A 25130-nucleotide genomic window follows, 5' to 3' on the forward strand; every position below is an offset into this window, starting at 1 on the left:
CACAGAAGCAATTTAGCATGAAAGAAGCACCACAGATTTATGGACAACATTCCCTTATGCGTAATTTTCCTCAGCACACAAAGACTTCGATGGTGCTTGAATACAAAAAATTCTATATTTAGACAGTTAAGCTTATTTAATTGTTGCTGGCTTATTAATTCAATCACGTTCTAATTTTAGTTTCCCATGTTCTCTGTATACTAACTCATTAAAATTCTCATTCTCCATCTTTTCCTCTGGAGTCCTTAAAGATGATCAGCATATAGTCACTCTGCTGCCCTAACCATGCTCCTCAGCCAGCAACCACAGTCTTTACTGGTAATGTTGCCCACCTTTTCTTATGAATTTGGCAAGACAATGTTTGAAATTAACTTTTCCCACTCGATGGGGTGGGGAGGTGGAAATCTGTTTCAGGCTTTTGTTAGTATTTCCTTAACAAGATTACAGAACACCTCATTTTTAGGATTTAGTCATTCTCATGAGTTCCTTCAGGAGCTTCAGTCACAGTGAGAAATCTAAGCAGAAACTTGAAAATTCCTCCAGAAGGCAGTCCGCTAGCAACGCTCCATCCAGGACAGTCATGTCATCGTATGTGCACCTTACACTACTCGCCTCCAGACTCCTGAAATGGTAGTAGACCCAGAAAGCCAGAACCTTGCTATTATCTGAATGGTATCAGAAGGGACATAAATATTCAAGAAGAATGAGAAGAAAGGGACACAAAGATTCAAGAAGAATGAGAAGAAAGGGACACAAAGAAGAAGGGCAGAAGTAAAGGGGCAGTGTGACTCAAATGCAGCCCCTGCACAAAGTTCCATTCTGTAGCATCATAGAGTCTGCCAGAGTGGCCCCAGCAACTCCAGCCCCCTAACCTTCACTTTAAGTATTGTATTTATTATTCTAGCTTTTACTTTTCAACATCAAAATAACAAAAAGAAAGGATGGGAGAAAAAACCTCACATATTTTTGAATGAAATGAGGCCAAACGAATGTGGCCTGTCTGCAGGAATCTTCCTGAGGCTAGTATGATCAAACTGAGGCTTCACTCCATTTCCAAATCCCACCCCCCCCGTCCTCAGTAAACTTTTTATAAAAACCAAACCAAACAAAACAAAACGTATTATTTTCCCTTTTTGTAAGATGCTTTAAAAAAAAAAAAAAAAAGCCCCATAAAGTTGGGATGAAGCATCATAGGATAGGAAAAGGACAGACAAAATGCCTGTTGCAAAGACCTTATACATTCACTAAAAAGACCAGATACTACTGTTTTCTAAGAAATATGCAGTACCTGATGGAAAGAGGCTACCATTTCTTCAGCCTTTCCAGTTAGCTAGTACTCTAGTTACAAGGTATTTACCTGCTCAGTTTGAAAAGTATTTGGTTTCCATGATACTATTGAGATTTATTCAGTCATTGAAGTACCGAACTCCAAGCAGGATGCTTCCTGTGAAAGAACTAGCAAGCATATTGTCTAAAAAAAGATACTGCACAGAAAATTCAGTTGCCTCATGAAGAGATAATGAGGCGAGCTTAGAGTTTAAACTCAAAGATAGAAAAAGGGTTTTCAGACAGTTTTAAGCATAAATCATAATGATGATAAATTGTCACACGCATATAAACTTAGCTTTCATCAAAATATGAAGGTTTTTAATACAGATCATGCTTCATTAAAAATAAAACACAATCCCACACAGCTTGGAGAAAACACCCAGTGTGTCTTATAATTTATCTTGCAGAACGTTCTTTTTCTTTGTTCCAAGCACACAACTATACCTTACACCCAGTCTTTTTTCTCGATATCATTTCTTTAACAGAAATATAATTTTTTCACATCACAGCTCAGACTTCAAATTGTTTGTATTCAACCAAAGAACAGAAACTACTGACTTGACTACAATATCCAATACAAAATGAAATTTAGACTTATTCTTTGAATATGCTGATATCTTTTAAATTATCACATTTAAGGACATTTTTATAAGAAAATGTTAATGTTGTCTAACCTTCATAGTTTCACTGTATTTTGCTGCAAGAGCAGAAGATTGTTACTATGAAAGCTAGACAAAGTAATTGGATATCTTGAGTTTTCATGTATTGATTTTGATAATTTTTTAATTTGTATTTTTGTATATTTTTATTAAAATATTTACATTAAAATGGCAAAAAATTTACAAAATTTGTAAATTTTTTATTTCCTTGCAATTAATCACAGTGCTGCCATTTCCATTCCAGGTCTAAAGGCTAATTACAATCATGCAATTTCAGCTTGTCGTAAAAACAAAAAAAAAAACAAAAAAACCCCCAGTGAATTATTGTGTACTCAGTTTATGATTTACTAGACAATTTTAATTTTGCTCCTATTACTGTATTATTGCTGTTCCAGCATGGAGTCAGAAGGCCTTGATCAGGACGACTGAAATCAGCTGAATACTGCAGAAAATTCGCACACCAGCTCCAGCTGTCCTAAACCATGCAGGCTCTGCACTTTCAGGGAGGGAACTGCAGCATTTGCAGGTCCTTGCCAGAAGAATAAAGGATATTAAGAAATACAGACTCACAGGTATGCAGAAAGCAACATACATCAGCAACCTGATGAGGTCAGGACAAATTTCCTTTCAGATCTAATATCAGCAGAAGACAGTAATTAAAAATACAATAATCTGTGCAGAGATATTGAATTTTCTATTTGCATTTATTTCAAAGCTAAGACAGTGGTAAATACTATAACTCATTAAGCCCAACTTTTTGTTCATGTTTGGTCAATTTATATTTAATATCCAGTGCTTCCTTTGCACCTTCCAACAAGAGTAAAATAAATAAACAAACATTTAGTGATACGTTCAAAATACAAAATTTAAAAGCAGCACTTTAAAGCTAGATCTCATATTCAACAATCACTGCTGATAAAAAAGAAGGCATCATTTAAATTAATTTGGTTCTGCTACTCTTGAGAGATTGAAAATACACACGTTAAATAACACATGATGGCTCTATTCAGAATTAAAGCTCTGCTTAAAGACACCCAGCTAAAGCTCTGCTGAGTCTTATAGTACTTTTCAGCAAACACAGTAATGACCTTACACCATAAGGATTTTCTGACAAGTGTTAAACATCCATAGTGTATACACTGACCTATTTGTAGTTTTTTTTGTTCCAACTTGCTCAATTACAACGTTTGGTACATGATCTAGCACAGCATATTCACAGATCACAAGCAGTATGCTAAGCTGTGCAACAGAAAATAGGATGTTAGGATACATGGGGATCCTCAGGTTTGCTTCCAATGGGAATTGATTTTGTGTTAACAGAGATTTAAAATATAACAAGAAGTTGCACATTTACTCCGGGGATGATCACCATGGAAAACAACAGATGAGCAACACATGTAGCACTAAGATCACAGCAGGCCATCTCCTGTGGCTAATATAACTTTGGAGGGAACTAAAAAAGCCCTACACGATACTAAGAGTCATCATTACACATTTCTGTGCTTTAAGAGTTTAGTGAGAAGTCAGAAAAACGCAGTATTTTGATTCTGCCTTTTGTCTTCTTTCTGTCACTCCACAATAAGTTTTTTAGAGAGACAAAATGTTTTACTAGCTAATGGTGTGCAGAAGAACCCGTCTTGCCTATCAAACAAAAATGCGATTTTAAGTTTGATGGTTTAGAGTTCTTTTATAAAAATACAGTCACCAGTATTACAGTCACCGATGAGTTTTAAGTAACAGTCACAAAGCTGTTGGTTTTCCTTCTACAAAAAAAACCAACCTATTTTTCGTTCAAATGAAGAGCTGGAGGGGGGGAACCAAACAAAAAAAGCCTGTTCAATATACAGAAGCTGAAATTGATTAAATAAGCTCAAATTTTCACTGAAGACAATTTCATTTGAGAAAATAAAACTGATTCCCAAGTGCTTTTGAAGAAAATATTCTGAAGCATTTTATTGCTTGCAGTCATTCTTTACCCCATCTTTATTATTTTTAGCATTCCAACTTGAAATATTTTAGAGAATGCAAAGATTTTTTTTTTTCCCTATTAATAAGCATTTTTATGCAGACTAGCCATCTGAGTGACTCTGAAAGCATCAGCTGATCCCACACTGCATAGACAATGTTAGTTCAAAGTAAGTTTTGTGGTATGGTTGCAAATTTAGCACACCTGAAATCAGAAAGCAAGTATAACAGCTACACGGCCGGTCTGCAAGGATGCAGCCAACAGCAAATAACAAGACTGAATCAGTCTTCATCTTCTGCCCCAAAAGTGATATAAACTCCTTTGTAAAACCATTCTCATGAGTTAAACTTAGTTAAACTTTGTAGACCCAGAATTCAGGATCTGTAAAGCATGTCTTTTGAGGTAAGACTGGAAAAGTCTGCCTCCAGAAAGGTATATTGTGTGGACGAAACAATAAATTTAAATAAGCTTAAAAAGGAGTTACAAATAAAGCAGTAATGTTTCCATACTGAACAGAACAAGTAGTAATAGGCTTGAACTTCTGCTAAAAAAAGCATTAGAATGACCTCAGAAAAGTAATTCCAATGGAAACACAAAAGATCACCCAAGTGTATTGTCTAGGAACATTATAAAATCTCCAATCCGAGAGGTCTTTCAAAGCAGGTCAGACAAACATCTGTCAGAAGTTCACTGCCTTTGTGTGACCATGACTGACATACCCTGATCCTTTTTGAGCCCAGTTTTCTATGATTCTATTAGACATCTACCAAAGATGACAGAACTCTAAAGAGAAAAAAAATCACATTAATAGTGATAGCTGAAAATAAGACTAAAAAAAGGCATAACAAAATGCACATTGTAAAGATCGTTTTTGGTGGCTTTATTCCTCAGGTACATAGTGCATGTATTGCTTTTTAATGTCTGTCATTAATTAATTTTAAACACCAAAGTGATTCTAATAATATAATATTCCCCTTATTGAAATTGCAGATTCAGTATTAATCTGAGATACTTAAGAGACATGTCTATTACGTCTATTGTCAAGACATGTTCTCATGGTGCTGGTCTTCAAAATCCCTCCTCTGGTTCAATACACATGGACATTCATAACACACTGTGGCACCAACACCCGTGATTTTCAATAAATGCATAATAAAAATAGGAGTTCACATTTGGACTCTGAAACAGCCAGAGACACTGGGAAAGGGTCCCATCCTACCCAGAGTGGCCTTAAAGACACCAAAAATCTTGAGAGTTTCTGGCCATGTTTTCGTCACTCAAAAATTTTTAACCTTTTTCAAAGTACTTACATACAAGACCTACAATCTTGGCAAATCAGAAATTTATTTTATACCATAAACTAACAGTTAACTCCACTCTTGTTTCTTTTCCTCTTTTCTTTCTATTCCTCTATGCAGGAACATGGTCCTCTATGGTTTACAAATTCAAAGAAATCAAAAGCCTTGGGGTTTTGTTTTCTTTTTTTTTTTTTCAGTTGAAAGAGGACAAAATAACAAGCTTCTCTGCCTTTGAATTTCCCACAGGTCCAATTTTATTTTGAAGGGAAAAATGAAAAAAGCATGGGAGGAGGAACCTGTAGAGAAATAGAAAAAGGCTAGATATTTAAAAATCATCTAAATGATTCCATCCTGCAAAAACCAAGAACAAAGTGTATCACATAACTAAAAACATATCAAACATCTGGAGCTTGCTTCTATTTTCCGCAATTCAAAGTAAAAATTTTCTGAGATAAGTTCACTCCAAGTCCCCACCCCCCTAAAAGGACTACTGATATTTTTTTCTTTTGCCTTCATGTTGGACAACTTTAATATCAAATTTCTGATTTTCAGGGCATAAGGCAGCAACAGATGACAGGTGATCACTTTAAGTCTAATTATACTAGCTACTGTTTTTCAAGCTGCTTCTTTATGCGCGAAATTAAGAACACAGAGAGAAAAGGAAAGAATGTATGGCTACACATAGCCAAATATGCATAACTCACTTCTGAGATTGCCATGACGGAGCAGAACAGAGAAGTGCAGGGAAAAAAAAGTGTAGGCAGTTGTAACATTTATCAGTTTGTTTAAACTAATTATCCAAAATACATTCTAATATAACACACAATGGAAATTTCAAATTTCATTCCACTCTAGCATTCCTACTGAAATCAGTCTAGGGCATAATTAAGTACAGGTAAGACCAGTTATGAATATTTAACTTTTAGAAGGGACTAGAATCTTACGTTTCAGATAACAACAAACCTTATTTAGAATTATTCTGATAATTATATGGTGAGGTATAAAGTATAAAATCATACATACAGTCATACCATGGCCTGAAATGAATCTTCATTGTCCAACAGCCATAACATTACATTAAATAGTGTATATCAGAAATTTGTTTTCTGCAATATTCTATATTTTATGGTGTGTGTCTCTCTTTTCCCAAGATGCAAAGGCCTTTAAATACTTAATTTCATACACTGCGTGCCTAGCAAGGCATTGGAAATACATAATTATATAGTTATATACATTTTAAATATATTAAAATATAAAAATAAATATATAAATAAATACATAAATATCCCTTTAACAGCATTCTGCCCTAGACTATACCAGACACTGTATCTGAAAGATAAGTAATTGAAAAGTCTCTGAAAGCAAGATGATCTTAATGCTTTTTTGTCTCTAAATTGGCTACTGTGGATTGAACTTGCTTGAATAATATCAAGATTTAAGGGGAAAACCAATGAACTTCCTTCCTTCTTTACTGGAACAGTATCCCTGTATAAATCCTCCAAAACTATAATCCCTTCAGATCTCACTTTTTCCCATCATAGCTGAGCATCTAAATGACATCATGAACCTGAGGTGCCACACAGGAAACAGCAAGAAAGAGTATCTAAAAAGTCTCCAGTACTGTTGATCAAAATTCCTTCTTCTTACCAATTTTGAAGAAATTCATAGATAGTTGCTTTTTAAGTTTGAAATGTCTGTACTGCTTTCATGACTTGCACCTTCAGAAAAGTTGACAAAAAACAGTGTTTAAAGGCAGTTACACCCCCCTCTCTCTGTTCTTTCAACAAGCCTGATGTCAGGCAAAAATGCTTTCCCCAGCTGTCTACTGATAATAATCTCCCACGATGTCCACCATAACAATCCAGACTGCAAAACAGGCAAACAATAATTTCTTGCTGTTTTATAACTTAATTGTTATATAGCCTTAGTAATTTACAGCAGAGGCTTGCCCTTCAGAAGTAATTCCAGAGATAACCTCTGACTTTTGCATTCTTCTGTCATATAGGCTTTTGTATTTTAATAATGCAATTAACAAGATATCATTGGCACATTATAACTATCTTAAGCAGCCTGGAGTCTGACCTCAAATTTGTATGCTGATTCAAGTAGGAGCCAAGTTATTACTTCAGGTTTCTGACATTAGCCTTCTTCAACAGTGTACTTCTTGTAAAATCTGCAGTTTGCTATCTAATAAGGCGGCTGATAAGGCACAAATAGAGCCCAAAAGATGTTTCCATTACAACCTTCTGGAGATATCTTTGAATATACTTTATATAAATCTGCTTCTTATTAGATACTGTTGGCAGGTTGCTTAAAGTGTTCATTCCTGTCTGCACTGGACTAACTTCAAGGAACTTGTTTCAAATTCAAAAGATCCATTCACTCCTAAACACTGCAGTAAGGGTACAGGATGAGAACCAGAGTATTTATCTCTTTAACATAACTCATACAAGACAGTTTACCTGCCTGTCTAATCTTAGACACCTCAGTTTTTGTAACAGTACAGAATCCACCCATTTTTGCCTCACTTCCCCTCTTCTTATTTGAGATAGTAGGAAGGGCTTTCTTCACAGAGTGAGGAATAAAGAAAATAGGTGTTTTCATTTGTTCTTCTCATTTAGAGTACTGGTGGATTAAAGTTTTGGTAGTTAGCATTTTGATATAGTTGGCATTTGTTTCTATTTAAATGACTCAATTGTCCAGAGTTTATTTCTCCTCCTAGCAAGATTTTTTCCAGCAGATCTTCTGGGAGAATGTCTGCAGATAGGATTAGATTGGAAATGCTATTGCTTTCAGTGTAGTTAAGACACTGGCAAAGATGAGAATTTAAATGAGAGATTTCAGATGTCTGCATTACGCACTTCACAAATTCCTTCTTGCCTAAGGGAGGTAAGAACAACAACAACAAAAACCCTAACTCATTTCCAAGTTAATTTAAAAGCAGAGTTTGATGGCAGAATATTTGCATATGTTAGCTTCAAGACAGATGCAATATATGCCATTGATATTTGCACCCATTCTTTTTAAGGTTTTCTTTTCTACAAATACTTTGTGTGTACTATAAAAGCTATACAACCCTTTTTTTCACTGGCAGGTTTTGGAAATCAAGAGAGACAAACCCAATTCTTATAAATTGATGGAATATTCCTTTGCAGGGCAAGGACTTTACCATTTTGTATTTTTCTAATTTTCAGAATATACCTCTTCATCTTGTATTTAGTACTGAGTAATAGCTTTCTGTAGGTCACATAACTTTATTTTTCTTTAGAATTAGGAAACAGAAGGCAATTTAGAGGCAGTTTCTTCCATTAACAGATCAACTTTCTTCATGTAAGTTTATATTTTATATAGAACAGATTTGAGTCATCTCTACTAGTGGCGATGGACTACACAATCAAGATGCCTTGCTAACCTATAATGACAAGAAACAGCTTCAGAAACATGTGTAGGCACAAGAAAAGGTAGTGATAAAAATTTAAGGTTCCATCAGCTTTAATTATTCTTGCTAGTGATTCATAAGAATAAATGCTAGCACAGTACCACTTTCTAATCTCCCACTTAAGTGCCAAAATCAAAAAATCCAAGAATTATTAGCAGCCTCAAGAAAAAGCTACCTCAGCTGCTGAGCTGGCAACTACATTTCTCACCTCTCTCTACTGAAATTCAAGGTTATAGCCCAACTCTTGCTTCAACCAACTGAAGGGATCTTGCCAAATGCAAAGGAAGCTGAATTGGGTCTCTTTTGCTTCCAGTCCTCCCAAAAGAGATGATAGTTTACTTAAAGGTTCCAGAAATATTTTTGTTTCACTCACCTTACTGGTTGTTCTAAGAAACGACACTTCTTTTACATTTGGGAAATAACTGTGTACACACATAAATGAAAGAATTAACACTGTTTGATTTGACAGCTATTATCTGTGAATTACAAATGTGTGACTTAAAAAAAGTAAGCAGGGGGACATGCTACATGTGTAACTATGTTTTCCCATACCTTATGTTAAATGAAAATGGATTTACATTAGTCTTTTAGTATTCTGGGAAAGAGAAATTAATTCCAAAGTTTTTCAGTCCTCTATGCTGACATAACTTTAAAACATATTAATTCTCTTAAGCTTCAACATTAACTTTGGATGCATAGCTATCCAATTTCTCCTTTATTTTTTCTTCTTCCTCAAACTCTTTCAAGAATATTAATTTGAATAAGCATTTCAAACAAGATGAAATGGACTATGAATTTTATTTTATTTTTATGGATATTTGCTTAAATCAAATGAATCACAAGTGAATTAAGTTAAATTAGTAAGTAATTGAAATATCTGGACATGCATTTTATGTGTACAGTATTGTGACTTTTACCTTATTGCTCTGACTGGAAAAGTGCATCTTCATCACAACCTGAAGCAGGAGTGTAAATTTCACGACTTCAAGAGACAGAAATGGAACCAGGAAATTACACCGTTTCATAATCAAAGTTTTTCGAAGGGAAATCATTAGAAAATCTGGCCTGGTTAAGGTGCTCAACAGAAAGCAAATAAAACCTGAAATACTATGTACACAGACTATAGCATCTCAATAGAAACTTAGAAATATCACTAAATACAAAGCTTTATTTTATTCTGTATTTCTGTTTACCGTGAAATTAATTTATCCTCCCCCAAATAAGAAGACTAATACAAACTTGTTTTCAGAAAATGTTTAAGACCAATAAATGGATAACAGATGTCTTGCCAGTGACTTCTCTAGTGCATAGAGCTGCTTGAAGGAATGATACTATGTGAACAGCAACAACAGTAATAAACACTGATTTATTGCAGTACTGAAAAAGTTAAGCATGTGCTCAAGGGTGAATTTTTGTAAACACATCAAGGGAAATGTCTGTCATGACGTTTGCAATACAGACTGTTACACTGCTGGATTAAAACACTCAGTTTTGCAGATATTTGAAAGTAATTGAACTTCATAAGACTTTTCAATTTGCATAGATATATATTTTTCAAGCTGAAAGTATTTTCTACTGCAGAAGTTACAGAAGATTGAAGAAGGTAAGTATCTGCTAAATGCAATAATTTAGGGGAAAATCAGTAAACAAAACCCACTGTAAAATAGACTGTTGAGACTGTGAAAATTAATCAATAATTAAAGTACTTTGACAAGAAGCTTGCTTGAGAGCCTCTATCTTCTGAATGTTAAATTATGAAAGCATGAATCAGGTGTTATTGAACACAGCCATGTTTAGTGTGCGCATCACATAATGTTCTTGCACTATTTCACCAGGGGAGTATGTTAAAAGACTCAATCTTTAAATTTAAAAACTACTTGTTATTTATTGAATTCTTATACCATAATATCAGACTGGAAGGGTTTTAATTTTAGAGGACTGTTAGAAAAAAAGTAGGGATAACAGAGAAAGTACTGGTTTTATGCAGGTGAAGTTTAGAATTTGGACAAAATTTAGTTTTTATTCTGATTAACTGATTCTAATTAAATGAGCTCAAGTCTCATGTGTTGATTACAGAAAATTTTAGACCAAATGGTAAAAATCATGTAAGATTGGGTAATACCAAAAAAGTTACGATACCTAGGTAACAAGTACAAGTCTTGGTCTTTAACACCATTTCATTTTGAGGTTTAGAAACCGTTTTTCTTCATGGTTCATATCTAAAAAGGTTTAAAAGGATAAAACAGGTATGTGACAGCAAAGCCATGCAATCTCTTCCTGTAATTTCAAGGGGCAGGAGCTTGAAAGAGAATGCACAGAAGGGGTTTGGTTTTTAGGGGTGTTTTCTGTTTGGGTTTTTCGTATGAAGGAAAAGAAATATCTAAAACTAGGTAAGAAAAGCATGAGGTTTTCCAATAAAAAAGGGAAAAGTAGTCAAACTGCAGATTTTTTATTAATATTACTTAAAGAAATAAAGGCTTTTACTTATTTTTTGTTTACTAGCACTGTTTTGAGTATATGAATATAGCTGAGCTGATTCTACCCTTGGGATGTGCAGTCCATGTGACAGACTTCTTGGCCAGAATTTCTGCTTCCTGACTTCTTACAGGCCTGAGCCTTGAAAAGTATCACAGTCACAATGCTTTAGGCACACAGGCTATTTCATTTGAGCTAACAGAAACAACCACATTGCTGAAGGCAACCACGAGTTGCGAAAGCACTGCTGAATAACCAGGTGATGTAATAATAACACAATGTGGTATCTATATTAAAATACAGTTGCTTGACAACAGCTTGAAGCTACCTAATGTGGTATTTCAAGTTCACCTCAGCTTTTCTAAAGTAAATGTGAAAGTAAAAATGACAGCATTTCCATTTAATGTTGTGTGCAACTACGCAAATATAATCTAGATATGTGTTAGAGCTATGCTCATGAACCAGTAATTTTCACAACAGGAGGTCTGTTGATTGCCCTTGACATGGAAAGTATCCTAAATTTTAAGCACAGCTTTCTTCCTCCTTTTAATTCTTGTAGCTGTATGTTACATTGTCAGCTTAATGCAATGGATTATTTTTGATGAAACTAACCTTGTAATATTGTGACATAAATGAAATGTTTTATTTATTCAATGCTATTCAGTAGTGAATAATTTTCTGTGTTTGCTTTATTTACATGTTGGAACCGTTCTGGAAAAGTGTCACTATAAAACAAGATGGGGGGAACACACAAAATGGAGTAGGTGGTATTTTAAAACACCTAAGTCAGACTCCAAAAGGCTAGATAACAAGCCACATAACTAAACCAGGGAAATGATACTCTTATCTTTTTAGATTTTTAACTTACGGTTAAGTGCAGGTATCATATACCATGCTCAGAGCTGTTCTAAAGTCCAATCTGTTTGATCCCTTTCTCCTGCTTTTACTGACAGCAAGGGCTATGCCTGGATTACAGTTACTACTATGCAAAAGACTCACAATAAAACCTGACAGTCTATAAACATTCATCCAAATCAGACTTCCATTAAAAAGAATTCAATCCTTCTGGTCTCACAACAAATTTTAAACAAAGCTGAGCAATGCTGGTACCATTTTTTAATCAACTAATTGTAAAAATGGAAATTTTTATGCATAAAAATGAGCAGGATCACCAAGCTCAAAATTCATCCATCAGAACAAGACGGATGCATAAAAAGTAGAATGTCCTATGAAATCTGAAAACTCTGGGATAGTAACCACAGTAGTGCTCTTTGGATGCATGTGTACAACCTGCTGTAATCTGGTTAACAGGGAATGAAGTTTTGTTTATTGTACATTTGTGAGTCTATTCTTTCACTCTCTGTTGTTAGAAAACTTATTCAGGTTTTATACTGCTTGCTTCACAAAAGAGAGATGAAGGACAGGAACAAAGGACAAAAGGAATATCTCATCCAACATTCTCAAATCTGTGAAAAGTACATTAGAGTTCACTGCCAATGCGAAAATTTCCAGTGCATACACGATAGTTTTAACAGCTTCTTTCAGAAGAGAAATTTAACAGTGCAGTCCTCTTCTTCCCTCAGAAGTTTTAAACACTCATTCATACAGTGTTTTCCAGTCCTAAATAGGTAATCAGAAGAAAATGGACTAAAAAAAAAAGTAGAAGGATTCACGCCAAAAAAAAAAAGAAAACCAACCCCCAAAACCCAGAGTGACTTGAAATAGGGTCTGTGAAATAAAATTGTGCAGACAAAACCTAAACTTCTTTTTTTATAGCCTGCATTATGTAATACCCAGTTAAATGCTGATGTGTCAGTGTTGACTGTGTACTTGATTTGTTTTGTGTAAATAACAAATAAAAGTACCCTCACCATTCAGCTTAAATTCTCAAGAAGGCAACAGGGAAAAAAATTCAGCATATGGAGAAGCTAAATATGAAGTTTCCCCACTGTTAACCTACCCTATCCTTAAAACAAGCTCGTGTTAAACCATTCACAAAAATAAATACTGAAGTCACACCTTTAAAATAGCACAAACATCATCCAGTGTATATTGTTTGTTACCTAACCACGCAGAAAAACTCTGCCAGTTTACATCCCAGGCAAATTTTCACCCAGAGACAGTAAAATGTAGAAGTTCAAACAAAAATGGAATTATAGAATTTGAAACTATAACCATTCCTCCAGTTGTCAACTAAGCTAAAAAAAAAAAAAAATCCCATCACTTCAGGACACCTCCTCTGTAGGTAGATAAGAATGGAAGATGCATGAGCGGGGCTGCTTCAGACCTCCTCATTTACTGTATTCCCAGTGGTCTCCTGCAACATGGCCTCCCTCTTTACCAAGGTGCATGCTAGTCCCACTCTCCACAATTACAGATTCAAACTAGGTAAGTCATGTATCTCACAAAACAGAAAAAAGTTATAGAGCCAGTGCTCTACAACATCCAGCTGCCAATGTCATTACTGACTGCTGGAGTTCAACATGTGCTCATCTCTTACTGTCGAACAAGAGCATGATGAATTTTATCAACTCCTAAAGGTGCTTGAACTGCCGGTTAAGATTGTTTGCATGGACAGTGTGGTTCATGAGGATACAGAAAAGGTCCAGGATGTAACTCAAATATTTATTAATTGCTATAAAATCTCCTTTTTTGTTTTTTTTTTGCTTTAACAATCATTAGCATATTTGTCCTTAAACAGGTACACACAACAAGAACAACTGCACAACTGCCTAAGCATATAATCTACTAACACTCTTTAAACCTGACAAAGTGGGACGAAAGTTTTTTGCTACATCAAGGTCTTCCATCTGCAGCTGTTCCACATGACAAATTCCCATTTCAGTAAATTGGTGCTCTGTTCCCAGAACAGATGCAAAATCAAACTCCCAATGAGAATACACAATGCAGCTTGATTCTAAGAACAAAGTATCATTTCATTCTCTAAGTCTTCAGAATTCTGTATTCAAATGATTCTTTTAATTGCAATGGGAATTCCATAACCCTTTCCTTCTCAGGGAAAATTACTTTTTTTCTAGTTAGAGGACAAATACAGTACATCAATATTGTATTTTTCTATATGTGTACATTCTAGCTGGTATTTCAGGCTACAGAGAGACAAACACCTGCATTCCCCTCAGTACAGCACTGGCCCTGACAAAGAGACATATAGTCTGTTACCAAGGCAGAGATACAGAATTTGAAGGCCAAATTAAAAGGTTTTTCTTCATTAATGACATACATATTAGTATCATAAAAGTGATTCTGAACAAGCTGCTGCTTGCAGTGTTGAAGGTCCTTACAGAATTAAACAAAGCATTATAACTAGTTCAATCACCTTTTAAATTTTAAAATATGTCTTCTCTTGCTATATGAATTTTTATTGCCTTATACACATCTTTTCGTGTTGCACACTTCAAAGTACCCACTGAAATAAGCAGATGTTTAATTCCCAGAGAATGTGTCAATGCCTGAAACTTGTACAAGCAATGCAAATCTGTTACACACGGGAGCTAACAGATTCACAGATGATACCCCTATTTCCCTATGGAAGAATAACACAAGAGAAGGTGATAAAAAAATTTCACTCTGCTGGAAAGAATGTAAACTCAACACTCTGGCTTGTTTAGTTAAGGGGAAAAGCTTGGATGGAAAAGCTTCTAACAATTAGTCAGACTGCAGCATTAGAATCACAGCAAATAAACAAGAATTTGGCAAAGGCAGAGAACAGGAAAATCAGGTCTCTTATGAGGTATACTCCTGCAGGTACTTAAAAGTTTAATCCATACAGTTTACTAGAACAGTCTGTTCAAAGAAATTAGCTAATAAATTTACCAGCTTAATTAAAAATTCTCATATATATCCATTTCTCCCTGTATCAGTTTTGTTGAGTTTGAATATTCAGACAATGAAAAATGCTTAAATATTTGAGTGATAGAATTCCCTTGTTAACAGCTCATGACACTTCTAAGAAAGACTGAAAATCACACACCTGCTTTGAGAAAAATATACCTGTAAAGTTTTATGATGGAAGTTGAAAAAATCATCATTCTTCCATGATTAATGACTCATAATATCTAATTTAATAAGCATGCCATAAGAAAACATATAATAAAGAGGGGAAATGAATGGTCACTGAAGCATATACAACTGAATGGGAAAAAAATTACCAGCATAATATTAAAAATAAAAATCTTAGGAATATTCTTCTGATGATAAGCAGACTTTCATCAATCTTTAAATCCACAAGTTTCCATTTTCAAACCAGGCACGTGTGATTTTATGACTTCTTTTTCTAATTTCAGTGGGATTTAGCAGCTTAAGTCCCAAATCATTCAGGAAAGCTTCTGAGTATCTTAGGTGCTTTTGATTATTTATATTAGAAATATATAAGTATTGAGATGCTCAGTTTAGAATTTGGGCATATAAGCATCTTAAGATACACCTGTGTGCCAAATACAGTATCTTAGGAGTAAATTAAAACAGCAAAAGTACAGGTTTTCATTTTCGACCACTTCTATTTAAAAGATTGCTTCAACAGTTCAGAATTTTTTTTATTCTCATCTTTAGGAAGATGTTACAGTATTTCTTCTGCATATCACTCCCTTTTACTGGCCACTACATCTACAATGATTATATGTGGCGATCTGGTTTTCTTTTCTGACATTCTTTTAAATACATTCAAGATGGTCATAGACATTAACAGAAGTTCAGGAGCATAAAACTGTACAACAGCTGTATAGCAGGTTCAGATGACTATTACAGTCCACTTAATCTTTCAGTAATTAAACTTAAGAAACCCTAATTCTTAAAATTACTAACTGAACAACTCTGCCTCTCTCTTAACAAACAGTGCATACAGCTATTGTCAAAGCTCTACTTTGAGTACCCAAAATAAAGGAATGCTTCTGGTATGTAGAGGGACGTAAGATTTTAATATGTAAAAACCAAAACATTAATCCTTAATTGTTTATATGATCAGAAAACAGAATACTGAAGATTCTTCTTATCTATAAAAGTTATCAATATGTTGGTTTTTGTATTTCTGTGTTTCTATTTATAAATATTACAGACTAGTAAAAAAAAAAAACCAAACCCGCAACTGTGAGGGATGCAACCAAATTGGAGGCAAATTCTATTGCTTTATAACATTCTAAGTCTGAATGATTGTTTTTTTCCTAATGCTGTCCCCCTTGGACTGAAGACTTTTCTTGCAACGTCTTTGCAAATGACTTACCGGCAGTGTTTATGTGATCCTGTTAAGGTTTCAATCACAAAGCATTCCCCTTCATTGAGACAATATGCAAGATCCTTGTCTTTGCATGGCTTAAAGTGCTCAGATCGCTCAGTGGAATACGTTGTAGTATCTATGGAGAAAACAAAAAAAGGAAAGAAATGCTGTAAGGCTAAATATTGGATGTTCTTATAGTATATGTTAAATAAAGGTGATCAGATTGGTCTCAGTAACAGCAACTGATCAAGACTAATTAACAGAAAGCAAAAGCACAGGGCAAGCAAACTTCAGTGTGACTGCAGTATTATTTGCAATCAAGCTTCTTAAAAAGATTCACAGAAGGAATCTTATATTTGGAAATATAAGCAGAAAAACAAACTAGACTGCAGCAAAGTTGAGTATAATTTTAACCACTTCCAATTTCCAAAGTATCCCTTCTAAAATGTAAACACACCTATTCTGTATCCTTTAACCAGAACAGTTTTTTCATATTAATACACTGAAATATGGTTTTAAATAAAATACACAACTTTTTTCATTAAAAATGAGCAAAAGTAGCTAATATAGTAACCTACCCCCCCCCCCCCCAAGATAAACCCCACAGCAAAGAATGAAAAAACAAAGCCAAAAACCTAAGGACGATGAAAATTTGATTCACCAGTCACAAAAACTGGCCCAGAACTTGAATACAAGCAATGCACCATAGACTGTGTCATTTCAGGTACATCATCTGTAGGTTTCTACAGGTACATCTGAACACCACCGCAACACAGTTCAAAAAATTGATTACAGTTTGGACTGTTGGCTGTAACTTTGGAATATGTAGTTAGATAACGAGATTTGGAATAGGCTGACAGTATGTCAGGGTGAGCTATCATTCCTGTCTTCTAATATATCTCTTTAACCTTCCCAATCCAGTTGGATTAATCAACAATAAAGTGGAATTTTCAGAGGAAGATGTCTGACTGACAGATATTTTACTTTTCTTCACTAAGACAAGTATTTTTCTAATTAAGTATGACTTTCAAAGCAGACAATGATTTCCACAGAACCATGGTTCAACCTTCATATACAATCTTAATTGTCAAAGTTAAAATTTCTACTCACTTTGCAGGGACAAGGACCAGGATCTAATATACTAATATATATTAAAATTATAAGAGAACATTTCATTATATAACATACAGACTATCAGAAAATATTCTGTTGCCCATTGTCAAAGGAATGAAGCTGTGCTCTATGCACATGGAACTTTACAAACTGAAGATTATATAAACACATAAACTTGCTTTTTGCTCGTAACTTGATACAAAGTAAATATCCACCAAGCTAATACCAAAGTTGAAAACCAAAACACTAAAATACAAGACACCCGTAAGTACGGTTCTGCAAGAAAATTCACATATTCCAAAAATCTTTCAAAGTAACTTTTTTTATTCTTAGTATATTTTAAATAAAATAGTGCTACAAGTTTTCCTTGTTATCCAAAGTGAAGGAAGATTAATAAAATACATTTGTAAAGAATAAGAAAATCCACACCCTAATCTTTGTATACAACACTTCCCCCCTTCCCTGAGAGAAGACATTGTAGTTTAAAATTTTCAGTGGAGAGAAAAAAAATCCTGGGAATAAACTCCAACAGTCTCCCTTCAAATGTTTTTGCAGATTCAGAATAAAAGGTCCTGCCATTTTCCCCGATAGCAACACTTACAAAAAAGATGCAGGCTATATAAAAACTATTATGATTTTAATGACTGCAAGCAAACCCTGAAGTGAAATGTATCAAATTGAACTTTGGAAATAATACAAGATGTTTGTAAATGCAAACAGTGACTAGCACATCACTGTTGACATTTCAAGAATGATCAGGTTTTATGTAACAAAAATATCTTCAGGTAGAAAAAAAGGTAGTCCAGTTACCTTTTAAGGTCAATTTTACACAGGAGCACTTAAATGACCATTTAAAATTTGCTTAGGCAAAAAAATATAAACAGTAATGAGATATATTTCTATCCTTTTTAAATAAGGGAACTGAAGATAATTTTATTTGAAAGCACTTGTGATAATTACAAAAGGTAACTAAAACTGTTTGATGAGCAGCAACTCAACTTGATATGGCTTTAGAGAACACAACACTTATCTCTCAGCCTGCTCTGAAGAAACAAGCTGTGCAAATACCTTTATAAAGGTAGTCACATTACACAGACCAAAGTAATCTGAGATGGCCCCAAAGGACAAGAGCAAAACTAAGGAGACACACAGTATCACAAAGCGTGTCTTTGAGGTAGTGATGTACTGAATTCTCAGAGCACAGTGTTTGAAGTGCAGGATACTCCTACCATAATTAGCTCAAAAATACCTTGTCAAGGTCAGCATTTTAAAGTTTTAGATTAAATATATTCTTCAGAGGTTTTGTTCTGTTTTATTTTAGTCACTTCTCTGTTCAATATTATTCAAGATTAAATCAAGTCCACAGCAGAAACTTTTGCCAATTCAGCAGTGTCAGAGCAGAGCTAAGACTGAGCACGTGCCGTTTTATACTGGCAAAAGTGCCACTGAAAGATACAGCTACAGCGTACCTTGATTTGGGTACTAATGGAAAATACACAAGTAACTGGACTTCTCCGCTGATATAAATTGTTAACAAACTATGGTCAGCCATTGCAGCAAGCCAGCCTTCCAGAACTGGAGTTTCTGACACTTCCAGAGGAGTGACATGGTATTCTGCCCATGCAGAGCGATGCGGGGCTGGAGTCAAAAATGCTCCCCTCAAAGCCCTGTTTTATTTATAAACAAGCATACATTGTGATACTTCATTTTCTCTACTTGGACATAATTCCAAGCTTTTCTTACATTGTTTTGAGTTCCGTCTCTGGTCTTTGAAATTAAGCACAACAGTTGTAGGTAACAACGATGCTGACAGCTTCTTATGACAGCCTTGGAAAGTACTCCTTATGTTGAAAAGTACACAATAATTTCTAACTTTTTTTTTTTAAAACGAATACAGTCTCATTAAAAGTCAGTTTTAAGTTACAGCCTTTTCTGTCTTGAAAAGATTTGTGCAAGTCTAACCAGGTTGATGCACAGGGAAACATCTGTCTCTGTACAGCTGATCTCTGGTCTGCAAAGGTCATTCACTAACATTCAAAAGCTCAAAAGCTGTGTTACTAATTGATATCCTAGATATCCCTAGAGCTGTTTGGTATTTTCTGCTGGATATACTCACATACAGGCTATGCGAGTTTTCTGAAAGGTTACAATCCTGCTGTTATTTCATGTTGCACTCATGATGAAACAAACTCTGTTACAGCTTCATTAAATATTGAAAAAACAAAAGCTAAAAACCTGTTCTAAACAGAACTACAGAAAGAACAAAACAATGGAAAACACTGTAGAGACTATACAGTTTTCTTGATTCTTTTTCTAATAAACAATAAATCCTATTGTCTTATATGCACCCCCTCCTTTTTTTTTTTTTGACTCCTAACCAAATACTGAATTAACTTTTCCATGGTGGAATTGTCCTTCATAGCTTCAGAAGCCTGCTAAGTATCCAACCATTCTATTCTGAATTTTTTTTTTTTTTAAGTAATTGATAAAACCTAGGCATTCACAAAATTACTAGTAAAGCTCTTTAATTTATTTCTAGTCTTTGAACAAGGGTAACAGACCCAAACATTTATAGGTAACAAAAGGGAACTTCTGTCAAGTATTCAGATGTCCTTGAATTCAGTCCTTAAATAGCAATAATCCATAGTCCCTTAAGGTCTTCTTTTTCATTTTTTTTAATTGCCAAGTGTCCAAGTGTTTCATGCAAATGCAGCAGGGGCTATTGATTTCTGCTGGAATTTTTCCAACTGAATTGGAATAAAGAATTTTTAGGTACTTTTGCTCTATTTTTCTTGCCTCACTTTATCAGCACAGCTTTATGCATGATTCCCATACTACAGAAATGGGGATACCATTGCCAAGTCTCAGATATCACTGTTTAATCAAATGAACAAGAATTCAGTTCACATTTCAAAGGAAGGCTTCAAGATCTTTTATTTAGAAACATGGAGTTGGTTAAAAAAAATGCAGTGATTTACGAATGTTGAAAAAAATTCCGTAGGAAGTTTTCAGATGTTATTTTATTTTGTTAAAGTCTAAAGCTTGGTCTAAAGAAGTGTCACTGACTTTGTATTCTTGTCTCATTAATCTACTTCATCATGTTTATACCAGCACAGGATGGCTCATTATAGCTAATTTACTAAATGATCTTCAAGGCATGATATGGATACTATAAATACTATCTCCTCTTTCAAGGCTACCAGATTCCTTGTTTCCAGTACTATGCTCTGATATTAAAAACCTGTAAATGCAAAGGACAAATGCAGGAAAGGAGAGAATGCAAGATTTAAAATATCCTGGGAAACACCAGCATTTGTGGCACCTGTTTCTGTTCAGACTGCAGCAGCAGCAATGATTCCCACCCATTGCATCTGTCTCACAGCATTCTGACTTTAGAAACAGATCTTACTGGATACGTCTCAAATAAAAAAAGTTTTCCATGCTAGCTTTAAGTGATACTCACACTGCATGCACCTCATGGTAAACACTGTATTCCAGATAGACAGCCTTAGCTACTATAGAGAGAGTAAAAAAAATGGCCTAGGAGAACAACAGATAAAAAGACCCGGTTTAACTTTTCTGAAGTCACTAGTGGACAGGCATCCAAATTTTGTAGATAAATAGCTACATTCACTTACTAACATACGTATGGCAACCTCTCAGTGCATTACCAAGGAGGAATATTTAAGACACCATATTTTGGTTAATGCCAGAGATTACACACTGGAAGACTTTTTTAATAATAGTGCATATTTTGATTACCATTAGGTATCACCAGCTTTATAGATTCATTATCAACATGCAAATTAGCTTTTCCTTTATCTTGTTATCCATTTATAACTGACCATTTCTCTGAGAACCACTGACTTACTGAGGCACCAAAAAAAGTGAGATGCTTATTTTAAATCTGATCCCATTTTGAAATGCACTACAAAAAAAGTAAGCCAATTACAAACAACTGGACTTCCTCTGACAATGCAACTCCAGTTACAAAAAAAAAAAAGCACCACCAAAAAAAACTTCTCAAAAACCCCCAACATTTTTTACAATATATTTTTATATCACTATTGCATTCTATAAAGAAGGTAACATAAAAGGTCATTTAATAGCATATAGAGAGTTAAACTTTATGTTCAGTGAAGTCGATGGAAAATATTTACGATGACTCAGTATAACCAGGGCTCCCTGCAGTTCTTACAGGACCACACAGTGCTTCTCTCCTGATATTTTAGAATTATGTGGTAGCCCTACTAGAAAGGGTCTTGCAAAAAATGAAAATTACACACAGAATAGTATATATATTACTTTGTTTACTCACAATACCCTGAATCTTAAAAACCATATAACCCAAAATTTTTATTCCTGTGCTTTTAGAAGTAAACGAAAGGTGGGTAAGGGGAGAAGATACCAAGCCCTAGTAAGACACTCATTAAGAGAGAAGGAGCAGAAAACCTAAATATTACTTGAAAGTTTTTGTTATGATTTAGCTTTAGCTGATGCTAACTCCTTCTTAAGTTGTCAATATTTGTAAAGTAAACATTCAAGACATACTCATGTTTAATGCAATGCAGAGATCTTCCTTTGTCAGTGCTAACTGAACACTAGTTGGCATTAGCCATGGAACACTGCTGGGATAACTGAATTTAAAAATTCTAGTAACGAAATATGAGCAAAACCAAAAAACATATCTAGAAGTTAAAACTTTATTTTTTAAAATAACAACAGGGTTCTTGTTTTAACTTTACTTGAACTGTTTGCATGCATTTTTCCATGATTAAAACCAAAAACTTAATGAAAATATGAAAAATATTTGACTGCATTTACGGACACGGTTTTGTATTAACTAGCAATCACTAAACTGAATGCTGATTATTCAAGCAGCTACCCCTTACCATTTTGTGCCAGACAAAAATTTTATTTAACCCAATAACACTCTAAAGGCTTTGATTGCATCATGATACAAAGCAAAATTGTGCTATGGCTATGGGAATACTTGGAGCTTTTTTATTATCGTTCAGATTCAAATGAACAAATCAGTATAATTTAGCAACAAACTGATAGAGCAGCAGACGCATCAAAACATTGTCATTTACACTAGCTGGCTTCCCAGCCAGATTGTGGAGGTAGCTGAAATTGTTATCAGTGACACAGTCCGAATGTTTTTCCTTTGTATTTAATTCAGAGGATTATATAAGAAAGCTCACATGACAAGCACGTTCCTGTGGAACATCTCTCTGTGGGTACAACCAACCACATCCTTGAACAGACTGCTTTTCTCCCCATGTCACCAGAACACAGCATCACAACTGCAACTGCATAGAAACAACAGCTCAAGCTCCAGAAAAATACAAGCAATTAAAGAGAGACAGTCACCTCTCCAAAAATCAGTGCACACTCCGACTCCAAAATTAATTCGTAAAGTGTGACCTTGTTCCAGAAATAAATGTTGTTCACATTTTCCAAACACTGTATCAGTTTGAAATCACTACACACAAACACTAATCCATATCTTGAAAAATATATTAAAGGATTTTCACGTTACTAGTGCATTATTAGCAAAATATCATGTGCTTGCTTGCTGCAAAACTCTTAAAGTATGTCTTTGCTTTCATGACTTAAAAAAAACAAACCAAGCAACCCCTATTTCTAAAAACAATGTACAAAAAACATGCCCACTTAATGGTATCTTGCAACTGAAACTCAAAAGCAGAAAAGCAAATAAAGCTAGCATCACTTCAGAATATGTTATCTGATCACGTCTGTCAGAACTTAAATACTGAACCCTGAATACCAATGAAGTTCTTCTCTATATGTGCAGAATTGCACATCAGAGGCTGCATTCTCCTGTACCGCTCAAGCTGAAATCAGTGAAAGCTGAACAAATGGGAGATGACTCAGGAGAGATCCCCGTGAGACACAAAAGGCCAGGGTTTTTCAGAAGTTAAACGTCTAGGAGCCAAAGAAACAGGAGTGACTAAAACTCTAAAAGGTTTTAACGTTCAATGTGAAGAGTTATTTTGAAAATTAAGTCATGACAGTTCTGATGGGCACTCTAGGTGCAAAGCGCTTTTGCCAATCAGACATGTATTCAGGTGTCCTTTGGTAGATCTTCTTATTAATTGATCTAAAAGAAATTCATAGAGGAATTCAGTGAAAAAGCAGCATACTCAAGATTGTGCCAAAAGTGGATCCACCACCACCACCACCACCACCCAGGGCTTCTCTCTCCTTTGACCCCTAGCAGTCCCTCCTGTCTCAGTATACTGACATCAGTGGAGTCACCAAAAGCCCTTGAGACTGGATGGCACCATTGCACCAAAAGGCGACACCCTTTTGGGGATGTGGAAATAGCTCTAGGAAATAGTCTCCAATTGATGGAGAAACTAAAATACAGTTAAATTAAGCGACTGCAGCACAAAAGCAAAACAGTAAAAAGAAAAAAAAAAAAAAAAAAAAAAAAAAGGCTTCCAGGGGTGCAATCAAACCTTAGGGTGGGGAAAAAAAAACCACCACCACAGAACAATTCTGCATAGGTTCATATGTTAAAAGATGCTAGAAGAAAGCAAGAATAACACACTACATCTGCGATGTCTGCAACCACCAGCACTCTGCAATGAAAAAAAAAAATTTTCAAACAAAACTTAGTATATCAAATCTAGAGTAGAGTGCATCAGGAAGTTTGTGATGAAACATTTTCAGCTCAGTTTGGCTACTGAAGAAAATACTAGTTTGCAGCAATGATTAATCATTATTTATCAAGAATAATAATAAAAATACAGTTGCCTTAAATCAAAACAATTTTCCTTTATTTTTCATGCTCAGCTTCAAGTGATCTCAGGAGGACTCAAATCTCATTGCCTAGGGAAGACTGTTATTTTAACTGGATTTGGTTGGAGTTCCTTGTAAATAACTTAAAGTGAAGAGTTTCAGAACTTAAAACTTTCAAATCTGATATATTTGGAAATATAAAGAAAAGGAAATACAAGAACAAATAGAGAAGAAGGAAATATAAGAAAATACAAGAGCAGTGCAATGACCTAAATAACTCAATATTGCTACAGAAGGAGTATAAAAGTGGTGTTACAATCATTACTACATGCACTAAAAAAACCCAATTAACAGTCCTCCAAATGTTTTTATTTCTTGGATCACAGCTGTCTTCTCTTTCCTCCTGCCCATGAAGCACAGTGTGGGGGTTGGAGTTTAGATGCAAGGACCAGGGGAGAAAAAGATAATGACAGAAACCTTGGATCTTGATGTCTATGCTTGTATGTGCAGGTAGTTCCTCCTGCACCCACCTGTGCTACAGCTCAGAGGTAACAGTGCTGGAATGAACTGTAGCCTAATTCCAGCAGGTCCCACATGTAGCTCTGTCTTGTTCCACATCACCCAATTCCCATCACAAGTCACATCAACAATCCAGTTTCTTTATCCTTTACACATAAGTGTCATCACAACCCAGCAATAAACCTTCAGCAGTTCAATCTACAAACTCCAATCACCAATTCAGATGTATTGGATTTGCATGGCAAGATTTTGGTAGTGGGGGGAGGTACAGGAGTGGCTTCTGTGAAAAGGTGCTAGAAACTTCCCCTATGTCTGACAGAGCCAGTGCAAGATG

General features: G+C 35.0%; 1 protein-coding gene across 1 annotated transcript in view; it reads right to left on the reverse strand.

The window, feature by feature from the left end:
- The window catches only part of NRG3 (neuregulin 3), a 436962-nt gene that overhangs the window by 237183 nt on the left and 174649 nt on the right, over positions 1–25130 (reverse strand). The window contains 1 exon segment of the mRNA XM_052799207.1: positions 16403–16532. Coding sequence (XP_052655167.1) covers positions 16403–16532 — 130 coding nt within the window.

This window comes from Harpia harpyja, chromosome 10 (genome assembly GCF_026419915.1).
Source record: "Harpia harpyja isolate bHarHar1 chromosome 10, bHarHar1 primary haplotype, whole genome shotgun sequence".
Classification (NCBI taxonomy): Eukaryota; Metazoa; Chordata; class Aves; order Accipitriformes; family Accipitridae; genus Harpia; species Harpia harpyja.